The sequence below is a fragment of the Sceloporus undulatus genome, chromosome 1 (genome assembly GCF_019175285.1).
Source record: "Sceloporus undulatus isolate JIND9_A2432 ecotype Alabama chromosome 1, SceUnd_v1.1, whole genome shotgun sequence".
NCBI classification, from domain to species: Eukaryota; Metazoa; Chordata; class Lepidosauria; order Squamata; family Phrynosomatidae; genus Sceloporus; species Sceloporus undulatus.
Genome location: NC_056522.1, coordinates 157,586,399 through 157,598,620, shown reverse-complemented (window position 1 = coordinate 157,598,620; position 12,222 = coordinate 157,586,399). Strand labels below are relative to the sequence as shown.

At 40.3% G+C, this 12,222-nt stretch overlaps 2 protein-coding genes across 4 annotated transcripts in view; both read right to left on the bottom strand.

The window, feature by feature from the left end:
• Positions 1 to 12,222, bottom strand: part of FGF18 (fibroblast growth factor 18) — a 650,869-nt gene that overhangs the window by 320,017 nt on the left and 318,630 nt on the right. The gene's annotated exons all lie outside the window — the stretch shown is intronic.
• RANBP17 (RAN binding protein 17) overlaps positions 1 to 12,222 on the bottom strand; it is a 242,905-nt gene that overhangs the window by 25,547 nt on the left and 205,136 nt on the right. For all 3 annotated transcript variants that reach the window (XM_042464644.1, XM_042464725.1, XM_042464814.1), the window contains one exon: positions 11,503 to 11,669. In XM_042464644.1, the coding sequence (XP_042320578.1) occupies positions 11,503 to 11,669 (167 nt within the window). The remainder of the gene's footprint in view (positions 1 to 11,502; positions 11,670 to 12,222) is intronic.

Genomic DNA, 12,222 nt, shown 5'->3' with positions numbered 1-12,222 from the left:
GTTGAATCCAAGAATACAGAAGCCATGGATATGGAGGGCCAACTGTGCCATAAAGAGGTTGTCTGCTCTTCTCTGAGTAAAAATCACATAAATATAATAACCAGCCATCTGAGGGTGCTGTTTATATAGTTCCTATGACAACACAAATGGCACAAGTTCTGGCCATAATTTACTAAAAGGAGCAGCTGATAAGATCATGCAAAGCAAGAGAAGGGCCAAGAACCGATCAGCTCAATCCATGCAGGCCTGGCATATGTGTGAGAGCAGAGTGGGGCACATTCCCACACAATGGATGGGGAATCTCCCCCAATCCCTGGGGCTCCTGTTCTCTGAGAAGTTGTGGGCTGTATGCTGGCAAAGGGTACGGCTGCAGCCAGTGGTTGGTAGTACCACAGCCAGAACTAAGTGAACATTTTTTTTTGTTTCTTTTGCCTGCTAACTTCATCACCTGCTTCTCTTTCATTCCCCAACACCCTCTTCTTTCACATCCCTTCTTCTTGCTCAATGGGCTGCTGGGGATAGTGGCATATTGCTTTCCCCAAAAACCTGAACTGATGACTTGTGGAGGGTCACATTTTATTAGAACAAAAGTCATATGCTGTTCTAGGACTTCAGGTTTCCTAGCCCTGCCCTAGAGGTTTGAGGGATCTGGGTTTAAACCACCACTCTGCCATGAGTCTTAGTTGATCATGGGCTAGTCACCATCTCCTAGGCTAAAACATCTCAAAGCCTCATAATACTAACTTGGGCGGGTTACAGACTGCCGAGAAGCGGCAGTCTGCCGCCGCCGCCGGTTGCAGCATCCGGGAACCGCAGCAGCCAAACGGCGCGGTTCCCAGACGCTGCACAGAAGGAGCATGAAAATCGTGCTCCTTCTTGCTCCCCGGAAAAGACGCTGCAAGGCGCTAGTCATGCACTCGTGGCGTCATTTCCAGGGCGCGACATGTGGATGCAGAGCATCCGTTACGTCAAGATGGCAGCTGTGTGGAACGGCCGCCGCCATTTGTTATGGACTCAGTCCGTGGTAGGGTTAGGGGCGTCTGGAAGAGACGCCCCTTTCTAACCCTAGCACGGACTGAGTCCGTCCTAGGGTGCCCGTTTATAATGGGCCCTGGGGACACATGATGGACAAGACTAAAAAGAGTAGCAAATAAAACAACAAGATTATGGTCTAATAATAGATATCACCATGTTATGTCACAATGGTGTCATTGATTTAAGAACAGTTCTCCTGGATTATACAAATGCTCTATTAACACCAGCAACCTGTTCTTAACTATGACAAACTAGAGGCCCCTGGAAATGAAGCAAGTCCCCCACAGTGTTTCTTTCCATTCTACAGTTATTCAGAAGTACCCCAAGAAACCATGCCTACAATCTTGGGACACTTTAAAAAATGACATCTAATGAATGGATAGACATGTAACTGTATATGTGGTGCTTTTTGAAAAATGTAGATTGTCTGAAGCATGGAAAGAAGGGCATGATCAACAACTGAGCTAGAAATCAAGTAAAAATGCTTACATTTTGCCATTTGACAATATAATCATACTCTCCCAGCCCCAGAGGATAGCAATGGTACCCCCCCCCCCCCGGAGAAACATTCCAAGAAAACCCTATGATAGGTGACTTGGAGGCACACAAGAACAAGAATAACAACAAGAACAACAACAACATTTTATTTGGAAACCAAAATGAAAATATGTTGCACCGCGTCTAAAGATTTTACTACCTTTTTGTATTTATAGTAAAAGTACAACCTCATGAAGCAAGATATTTTAGGATGGGGGCAAACTCTGCAAGGCATCTACTTCTGTAATAATGTTTCATCTGTCATTTTAAATAATGTTTTCCATAGGAAATTATTATTATTCAGCAAGTTGGAGGGGTTTCTTTTGTTGAAATCTAGGCTATTCATTTTCCCACCAAATATGGTACAAAGGAAACGATGTGTGTTGTATATGCAACAAAGTTACAACTAAGTTGCAAACACCAGCATCCTAATGTTTTCATTTAATTACTTCTGAAACACATTCTATTTAATATTCATTACTCAAAAGCCAATTTAAAAGGGAAAGAGGTGATGGTACTTATTCGGAAAGACATGCTTTCATTCACAGCAATAGTTATCTAATATACGGAAGTTAATAAAGCAGATTAATCTACAAGTCCCTTTAAGCCATCACTGAGTTTAGAACAACTGCCTCTTTGACCTTTAACCCTCCTGCTGTGCACCAGTAGCAGGTGCCAGCTGCGCTAAAATGATGGCTGACATGTCTTAAACGCCAAGTCTTTTCTTACTTTGCTTCTGACCAGCAGCTGACCCTGTAGGAGCAATTGTTTCATCTGTTGGCCTAAAGGGTACATAAACCAGAAACTGATAAACAAAAGCATATATACACCAGCTGCCTAGCCTAAGGGTACACCTCTCCCATTGACACCTCTAGCAATTTTTTTCCTGAAAGCCAAATTACAGCCTTTTTGTCTCTTTCCATAGACTGCACAATACTTGTTACGCAATGAAGCTAAACGTCTGCCCACCATGAAACAGGTTATTGTTAACTGCTCAACAAGCCTCCTGATTAGGGATGCGACTCCTAGTCTGATTCAATTGTTTTAAACGTTTCAGCTAATGACAAAATTTAAACAGGCATGGGAATAAAATATGAAATTTATGCAAGACATCAAGCCAAGGCAAAAGGAATGCTGCCGCTTCCCCTGCGGGCCCCCTTTCACTAATTTTATATTTGGAGTCGTGCTATTCAAAGTGGCGGTCCATGAACTGGTGCTGGCTCACAAGATGTTCATTGCAGACACCTGGAAAGTTTCCAGGAAAGTAAGAGACAATTTTAAGTCAATGGGCATAAATATGGTACCAGTTCCTGGGATACAGGGGGAAAGAATTGCTGGTTGCCCATATCAAATAGCTTGAGGTATATTGATCTAGAGAGCCTTTAAGCATAGCATTCTATGAAGCGGTTGAAGTATAACTTCAGCGCGCTGAATCAAACCTAGGATTATCTTTATATCTCTAAGAATACTATTTTCCATACTAATTTACTTAGCCCCAAGATGAGAAGGCAATTTCTTTGCTGGAAAAAAATTACACAGGCACAAAGGAAGAATAATGAATAAATGCAGTTATACATGTGGTCGAATATGGTGCAACTGTTAATATGTTTTAAAGGTACATCCACTTTTTCCCTCCTTCATTAAATTTATTTATGATATTAAACTATCAATCATTGCTCAGATGCCTAAATTTAATGTCAGTAGTAATGTCAGTTCAGGCACTGAGAATGAATCTTGGCTTATTCAATATGATGCTTTCCTCCTGTACTTTAGCCACCTGTCTCTGCTGATTTGTCCTACAGCTGTTATTTTTCTTTCCTTTCAATTAAAGAGCTTATAATATTGCTAGATCACATACTTAAACCATGCTAAAACGCTCAAAACAGATAAAATAATCCTAGAAAATTGTTCTGGTCTCAATACATAGAGCTGTCAAAACACGCTATAGTTTTAAAGCACAAGAGGGAGAGAGTGGAAAAACCTTTATTCTAAGCAAGCAATCCTACATTATCAAAGGGGTATCCTGTACACGGAGGCACAGCATTACTTAGAAATAGTACCAAGTTACAAAACAGTCTAAGTCATATTAGCCAAGGATAAAAAGAAAACATAAGTCCTAATGTGACTACTTGAACATTTTTATTCTACCCAAGAGACAGAGGGTGTTTTGGGTTTTTGGATGTATCTGGGAAGCTGGGAGTCTTAACTTCTTTGTCCAGTCTGAGACCAAGCTTCCCTAGGGATGGTGAGGCAGGCGCCACCTCTCTACCCTCTCCATCAATCCTCAAAGTCTCTTCAAAGACCTCTCAATCAGTCTCATTTGTGCCTTGAGGCACTGTGTTCTGCATTGGTCCCTCCACATTCACTTAAGTTAGGGGTGAAGGACCCCCGTGAATGTGGAAAAGCTTCAAATAAAAAATTCCTAGAGAGAACATATTAATCAAAAACACAAATAATTAAATCCACAAAAGTCAAACCCACAAATGTGGAGGACCAACTGTATAACCTCTCATCTTGGAAGTATTTTGAAGCTTCCACATTTCTCCCCAAACTGGTCATCCTTATTGGGCAAATCTCCCTCCTGATCTCTGTTGCTCTTATGTCATACTGACCCCCAATAAACGTAAATGTAAACCGGCACATTAACCCTTTGTTTACCTGGAGGAGAGACAATACCCATCAGTGGTGTTGCCCCAAAAATGGGAGAGCCCATTACTATCCCTCTCAAATGTATCACTTATTATGGGAGAAATAATCCAGTCTGACATCACTTTAACTGCCATGGATCAATGTGATGGAAGAATGGGAATTATAGTTTGTTGTGCCACCAGAGCTCTCTGACAGAAAGGGCTAAATGTCTCACAAAACTACAATTTCCAGTACAGTATTCCATAGCACTGAGGAATGGCAATTAAAGTGGTGTCACATTGGATTATTTCTGTAGTGCAGGTGCAGCCAAAGAAAACCAATGAAAAGAATGCCTGTTTGAACTGAATATTCCCTTCTCAATATTTGTTGTTTTTGTTTTGTACCTTTTGACTTTTTTGACTTTGGGTGAGCCTAAGGGGGTTTTCTTGGCAAGATCTGTCCAGAGAAATATTATCATTGCCATCCCTAAGGCTGAGAGCATGTGACTTGCCCAAGGTCACCCAGTGGGTTTCATGATCAAGCAGGGAATTGAACCCTGGTCTTCAGAGTCATAGTCCAACCGCTACACTACACTGGCACTCAATATAAACAGGCCTAAATCTTGGTTTAGTGTACCAAGATATAGAGGCAAAACCAAAAAAGGCAGTTCATTCCCTTTTGGGGCTGAGATGAATTTCAGGCCACACAGCATGAAAATGTACTAAGAAAAGTAATTTCCACTGACTTACTAATCAGAAAAAAGTATTACTGTTATTTTATTTACATTACATGAGGATGCAAGGCTTACAGCTTATTAAAACTATTCAAACAATAGTTAATTAGATTCAAGATTCAAAATGTGAACAGTTTGAAGGTGTTGGCTTTTCATAATTCTAAGGAGAAACTGAACAGCAACATTTGTAATAAAGGAAGAGCAAATGAGCACAAGGCTATTTAAAGAGGTTGCATTTAGCTACATTGTCTAAGGCCACATTAGCACTTAAAACTATACTGGCTAGAGATGTAAAAGAAAACCAATCATATAATCAAATCAGAAAGGATGCATAATGGGTTTTATTTCATCCCACCTAGGTGGAAAAAGTTTGCTAGTACAGTTTCACATGCTAGTAACTATAACACCATTTGTAATTTGTGGGCTAAATCCAGTAGACAAACCAACATCAACAGCAGTCAGGTTAGTTGTGATGTAGGAGTCTGATTCATTTCACTGAGTCTATTCTAAGTAAGACTAAAACTGGATTTATTCCTACATAAATTTATTTTATTCATACAGCAGACAAGACCAGCCAACTTTAAGAGATAAAATCCTTGAAAGCACATGGCTTCGGGTTTACCAGCTGATATACACTTTCAGAATTAGTTTCCATTCTAGAGCGTAATTAAATAAATGCCTTTCACTGAACTACTAAAACTCTTAATAAGGCTATAGTTTTTAAATGCCCCTAACTGTATCCACAATATTATTATTACTGCCCTCCAGGCTTTAGCAGAGGGCCTGCTTATCACTCAACCCAATCTAGCTGAACACTGAAGCACTTGGAGACTCTATTCTCTGCTATGTGAGCAGATGTTTTATGAAAGTAGGTGCCCTTGAACACTCTTAAAATAATTTTGCAAAGCTCTCTCATCTTTCAGCACTTCCTAGTCACATAGTACCTCAATGTCCTCTACTGCAACTTCTCATCTATTATTTTTGACAGTTCTGAAAGCCCACTTAATTGGGGTGATGGTGGGTTATTCTTGTTCAGAATGAGGCCATAAAGGGAAGGCTTGTTCCATAGCTTCACCAAAGCCATTAGTAACTTCTGCCCACACAGAAAGGCCAAAATAAAGCTGCTTCAGGTCACTTTGGAGGTATGCTGTTTAAACGATGCATGCACCCTACGAGGCCAGAAGTCGCACCAAAGCCACGCTCCAGTATTAAGGACTGGAACGCAGCTTTGGTGCAGCTTCTGGCCTCTTAAGTTGTGTGTGTCATTTAAACAGCATACCTCCAAAGTGACCCGAAGCAGCTTTATTTTGGCCTGTCTGTACGGGCCCTTCCTTCACTCATGCTCCCTTTTTTAGTCCTCACGACCTCCTTTTGCACAAACGCTGGGGTTAAAACCTTAGCCACCACTCCTGACTGGTCTGAGCAGTATGAGTTTCCCCCCATACTCTCAGTAATATTGCTAGTTTCTCCTTTGATTGTTTTGTCTTGTATTTCTGTCACATTTTTGTTGTAGACACTAGAGGTGTTGGGTTTGGTCCACAGTACAAATAAGCTGGGTATGAAGACCCTATGGGGATGTCTTCATAAAGCATCTTCAGTGTTGATTCCACCTAAAAATTAGGAAGACCTTCCTGATGGTAAGTTCTACAGTGGAATTCACTGTCCCAAAGTGTGGTGGAATCTCTTTTGGAGGTTTATAAACAGTGGCTGGATGGCCCTCTGTTTGAAGTGTTTTGACTGTGTTTTCCTGCATGGCAGAATGGGGTTGGACTGAAGGCCCTTGTAGTCTTTTCCAACTTTATGATTCTATGACTCATGCCCCCACTGTGGCGCTCACAAACCTACCACATATTCATGGCATTAGTTTGACATGGCTACCTGCCAAATGCCATGTCAAACTATGTGGGTATCAACCAATAAAATTGAGGCTATTAACAAGCCCATATGCACTATGTGTATATTGAGAGCCAGCATGGCGTAGTGGTTTGAGGGTTGGACTATGACTTTGGAGACCAGGGTTGGATTTTCAGCTCAGCCATATAAATCCACTGGGTGACCTTGGGCAAGTCACACTCTCTCAGCCTCAGAGGAAGACAATAGCAAACCTCCTCTTAACAAATCTTGCCAAGAAAACCCCATGATAGGGTTGCTTTAGGGTTGCCCTAAGTCAGAAATGACTTGAAGGCACAAAACAACAACAGCAACAAAAACAAGAACAACAACAAGATATGTGTAGTTATTGCTGACTCCATCCTACTGGCAGCAATATCCCACCAATAAGAAGGGAAGCAAAAGAGTAGTACAATACTATGGGGATTAGAGCAAAAGTACTCTATCCTCTGGCTCCTTAGGACATAAAAATACCACAAGCCAATCACCTAAGAACAGTGCTGCCATTTCCTCAGCCAAATACAACTGCCTGAGATTATTCTAGCATGTGCGCGCTCTCTCTCTGTTTGTGTGGGACAGTGCAATACTAAAGTAAGTGATGTAGCTAACACAAGTTGTCAGTTAGGAAAAGGAATGGAAAGGAGTAGGACAGTTCACCTTATTTCTATGTGAGCAGCAAATTACATATCTGATTATAACTTTAATTTACACAATGTTTTCTATAAGATCCTAATAAAACCATGCTATAGCTAATAAAATAGCTCTCAATTTAAGAACAAGGGAAGATTATTTTATCTATTAATTCTACACTTGTTTGGACATATACAACAAATATGTAGCGATCTTCTCTTCCTGTTTTAAAACAAACACAATATAAGAGTGTTTCCATCAAAACAGACAAATTGGGAAACTATGCAGTATCATTGCATCACTTTAAAGAACTGACATGGCTCTTTAAGCTCACAGTACAATTAGTCATTAGGGCCTAGTTTTCTAGCACTGTTAAGCAATTTGTAATAACCCTTTCCTTTTAATAGGGTTAGGCATTACTTACAAGACACAGCTGTCTAGGAAACTGAAACCTCTAGCTGTGAAGCAACAGTCTTGTTCATTAGCTTCCATGATAGTCAAATCAGCTCTAAAGCCAGGGTTTAATGGCCTGCCGATGAATAATCAATGGCTCACTTTTCATCTGAGTGTGAAAATGAGAATAATCTAATTCATTGTCCCACTGGTAAGATGCAAGGCCTTGGGTTCTGTTTCTATTCAAGGCTGATTTATAACCCAATGGAAACCTGATGTAAACATATAATCAATGAGTCCCATCATTGTTGATAACCACCCCCAACTGGCTCACTCCCTCATCTCAAAAAGCCATCCCTTTAGGCTATTAGCTATGTCCAGCTCACTCTTTCTACTATTCCTGCCTGCTGCTTTTACCTTGGCTATTCGTTTAGACCAGCAGAGTCAGAAGTAATTTTATACGCAGCAGAGAGCGGGTGGAATTGATTTTTCACTCAGCACTCTGTTCCCATCTGAATAATTATCAATTTTACTGCCTCATAAAGGGAAGAGTCAAAATTTCAAATCAATTCAAAAGAGCTTCTGAGACTAGAGAAACTGTGCACAAGGAGAAAGGTCAAAGTTGGCAGTGACCTCGGGAAATGATGTCAGGTATTAGTACACAGAATGGTTGACATCAGAGGCACTCAATATGGTATGACTCGTGCTAATGCAAATCATATTTATGCTGACTACTGGAGACCAGCCATTAATATTTAAAAGAGTACCTGAAAGCCTGCATTCAAAATAAATATAATGTATTCTGCAGATTACGAAGCTAATAAAGACAGATCACTGCTTCTTCGTATGCTATAAATTTCAAGATTGCCAACCATCACAGATACAACATAGGGCATTAAGGTCATAAGAAAGGCAAATGCCTGAAAATCCAAATTTATGCCAGTGTACCATTTTTCTTGATCATGGATCTGCACCCACTGAGTACTAACTACTGTACTCAGTAACATTCAAATCTGAGATGTGCTGCCAGATTCTGATCAACTTTCCCTCTTGACTGGTTACTTCAAGAAGTTGCACAGGGAGACAATAATGGCAGGGGAATCACATGCTGATAGCAATAGCAATAACAAGTACATTTCTGTACTGCTTATCAGTGAACTAAGCATGCCCTAAGCAGTTGACAATGTGTAAGCTAATTGTCCCAACAAGCTGGGTACTAATTTTAGCGACCTACGGTAGGATGCAATGCTGAGTGGACCTTGGAGCCCCTGGGATAAAACTCACAACCTTGTGGCTGTAGTACAGGCATTTAAACACGGTGCCACCAGGGCTCTTTAATAATAATAATAATACCAGTTCTCTACATGTCTAAAAATATCTTACTACAAGTTCCCAACTTGGCTTTATTCGGAGGTAAAGCTCTATCAGAGTTATCTGAAGAGTAACTAAGAATGATGATATATTGTAAAGGTAAATGGCATCCACTCAGTTAACAAAGTGTCTGACAGTGAAGCTACCTTTTACAAAGTTATTTTTTTAAAGACTTAGGTCCTGGACAAGGAGAAAGGAGGGATATAGTTATACATACTGTACATATTTTTATGCCTGCCCAGACCCATTTCCTCCTTATCTTCTGTCCAGGTGGAAGGGTCCCCCCCCAGCAGCATCAATATTGAGAGGATGGTGAAAGAGGGCTGGAGAAACACAGATTTTCTATATCTTGTTTTCAGGAGAAGTCTGAAGTAAACAGTGCAATAAAGCTTGAGATAAGAAAGAATGGGATGCTGTTCTAGCTGATCCTACTGTAACTGTGTGTGGGTAACAGCAGCTGCCCCTAGAATCTCTTACTGAGTGTGCATGAACAGTAAAAGTGATAAAGCAGGTCAGCTAGTTTTACTAGCTCATCCAAGCATGCTAAAAACACAGAGATCTATAATTGTGGCCATGAAATGGAAATGACAAGAACAGTGGAGGCTGGCTTCTCTGGATACATTTCAGAAGAAGCCTTCAGGTGGGCTCTAGAAGGTTCAAAATGTTATTATTTACTTATGCAAGGCTTACCTGACCTGGTTGTTTCCTTCACAAATGTGTACTGTTAGTTTTAAATAAAAAGATTTCTGAAACATGTTGAATTGCTCTTCTCTTTTTGGTGTAGGAACCTATTTCTATTCTTTCCATGTTATTTCTGCCTTTGGTACAATTTTTCTGTTAAAGAAGTAATGTTCAGGAACACATATACTTCATTAACTGAAGTAAACCTTTTGTTGTTCATTGCTCTCAAGTCAATTTGGACTTATCATGACCTGATGAATGAGAGACCTCCAAGTCATCAACAGCCCCGTTCAGCTCTTGCAGACTCAGGGCCATGGTTTCCTTGACTGACTCTGCCCAACACTAATGTGGTCTTCCTCTTTTCCTACTGTCTTCTACTTTACCAGGCATTATTGACCTTTCTAGTAAGTCATGTTTTGCTCTTGGACCCATTTAAGTAGTCCAGTATTTGTAGAACTCTTCTCCAGCACCACATTTCACATGAATTGATTTTCTTTCTAGCAGCTTTATTCCTAAAGTCTTCTGAACCTAGGATTCTCTTTTTTTCTATTAAAAAAATTATATTGCCTCCCTGCTTTTCTGCCAAAAGAAATGGTACTGTACTCAAAGCAGTTAATACTAATAGCAGTGAAACAAAACCAAATGCAATTAAATCAGAAAATCAGATTAAACACACAATTAAAATGCACTGATCAAAAAAGAAGAAGAAGAGCAAAGAAAAGAAACACCAACACACGAAGAGTAAAAATTCCTTCAACAACAACCCATCTTAAACGGCAAAGAGTTGAACAAAAAGGTCCTTGCTTGGCAGCTAAAAGAACAATGAGAAGCTCAGTCCCTGACCAGTGAGATATCCAGTACGATCCCAAGATCTTTTTCCTAGACAGCTGCTAACAGTTCTTAATCTATTAATTAATAGATTAAATTTTTGGAATTCTATTATCAGACCATTTCACCAGGGTGTTTCTTGGTCACAAAGGGCTAATGCATCCCTCTTGGATTTCTATGGTGTAGTGCTCTCTCTCTCTCTCTCATACACACATACACAAATATTCATTCTGTAATGTATCATTTTCTTTTGATTACTTCATTTCTATTAAGTAAGTGGTAGCTATTGCTTTTTGAAGATGTGACTAGGCCAATGAGGAAGACTATGATAATGGCTGACAGTGGGAGCCCTAGTGTCCAGGATGGAGGTCATGATCTCGCTTCACTTAACCCAAATTATTAAATTAGAGACCTTTCAATGTAAGACACCAACTTAACAAACTGTAATATTATGGTGTACAGTGCTATACGTGGCTTTAAGCTCATGTGTAAAGCCGTACGGGAGCACATGGGGCGGGACATCCCATTTGAATGAATGGGGTGCGTGCCCATGGCGTGCGCATGCCGCCACACACACAAACCCCATTCACTTGAATGGGGCTTGAGCATAGGCGGAATTCGCCTTATGCGGGGGTGTGTGTGTGTCTGGAACGGATCCCCTGTGTAACGCGAGGTTCCACTGTACTTGCTTTGTCAAGGCAAAAAGGAGATCTGAGGACTTCTTTTCAGAACAATCATGAAAATATGGCCAAGGTGAACAATGATGAGGAATTTACCTGCTGCAACACCTCTGAGTTCTGTTGCATGAAATGCAGTAATCTTTGCCCATCTTGGGAAATCTCTCTACACCTCAAAGGCTTCTTTCCTTCTCTTGCTATATGTTTGAAGAGGTAGGTGACAATGTAGTCTAAACTGGCACAACAGCTGGAGGAGACAATTGTATCTGCACCAAGAAAATAAAACAAAACATCATAAATCGTGAATTATTTTCAATTAATTGAAGAAAAGAAAAAGGAATGTTAGAAGACTTACTCATCTATTTGAAAAGTTAGATGGCTCGATAAATCACTACTATTTTTCTGCAGGTTTAACAAAATCCAAGAAAATTTCCAAGTAGCATAAGCCCCTTTCTTTCATCATATACAGCACAGGGAGACTTCTATTCCCACAATGGTACTCTGTCTACTTGTAAGCACTCCTGCTGGCTGTTACAAATTGCAGGGTTCCAGCTGTTTCCTTATTGGTAGAAAATTGTGAATTCTGAACAGTTTGTACTTGTGGGAATTGATTAAAAAAGAGACACCCTTAAACAGAAAAAAAGCATCCACTTCATCTGAATGAAAACAAATACAGTGGTACCCCGGGATACGAATGCGCCGCCTTACGAAATTTCCGGGTTACGAAAAAAAATCAATTAAAAAAACTGTTCCGGGTTACGAAGGTTATTTCGGGTTACGAAAGAAATTTTTGGTGCTTTTCGGCGCTTTTTCGCACCA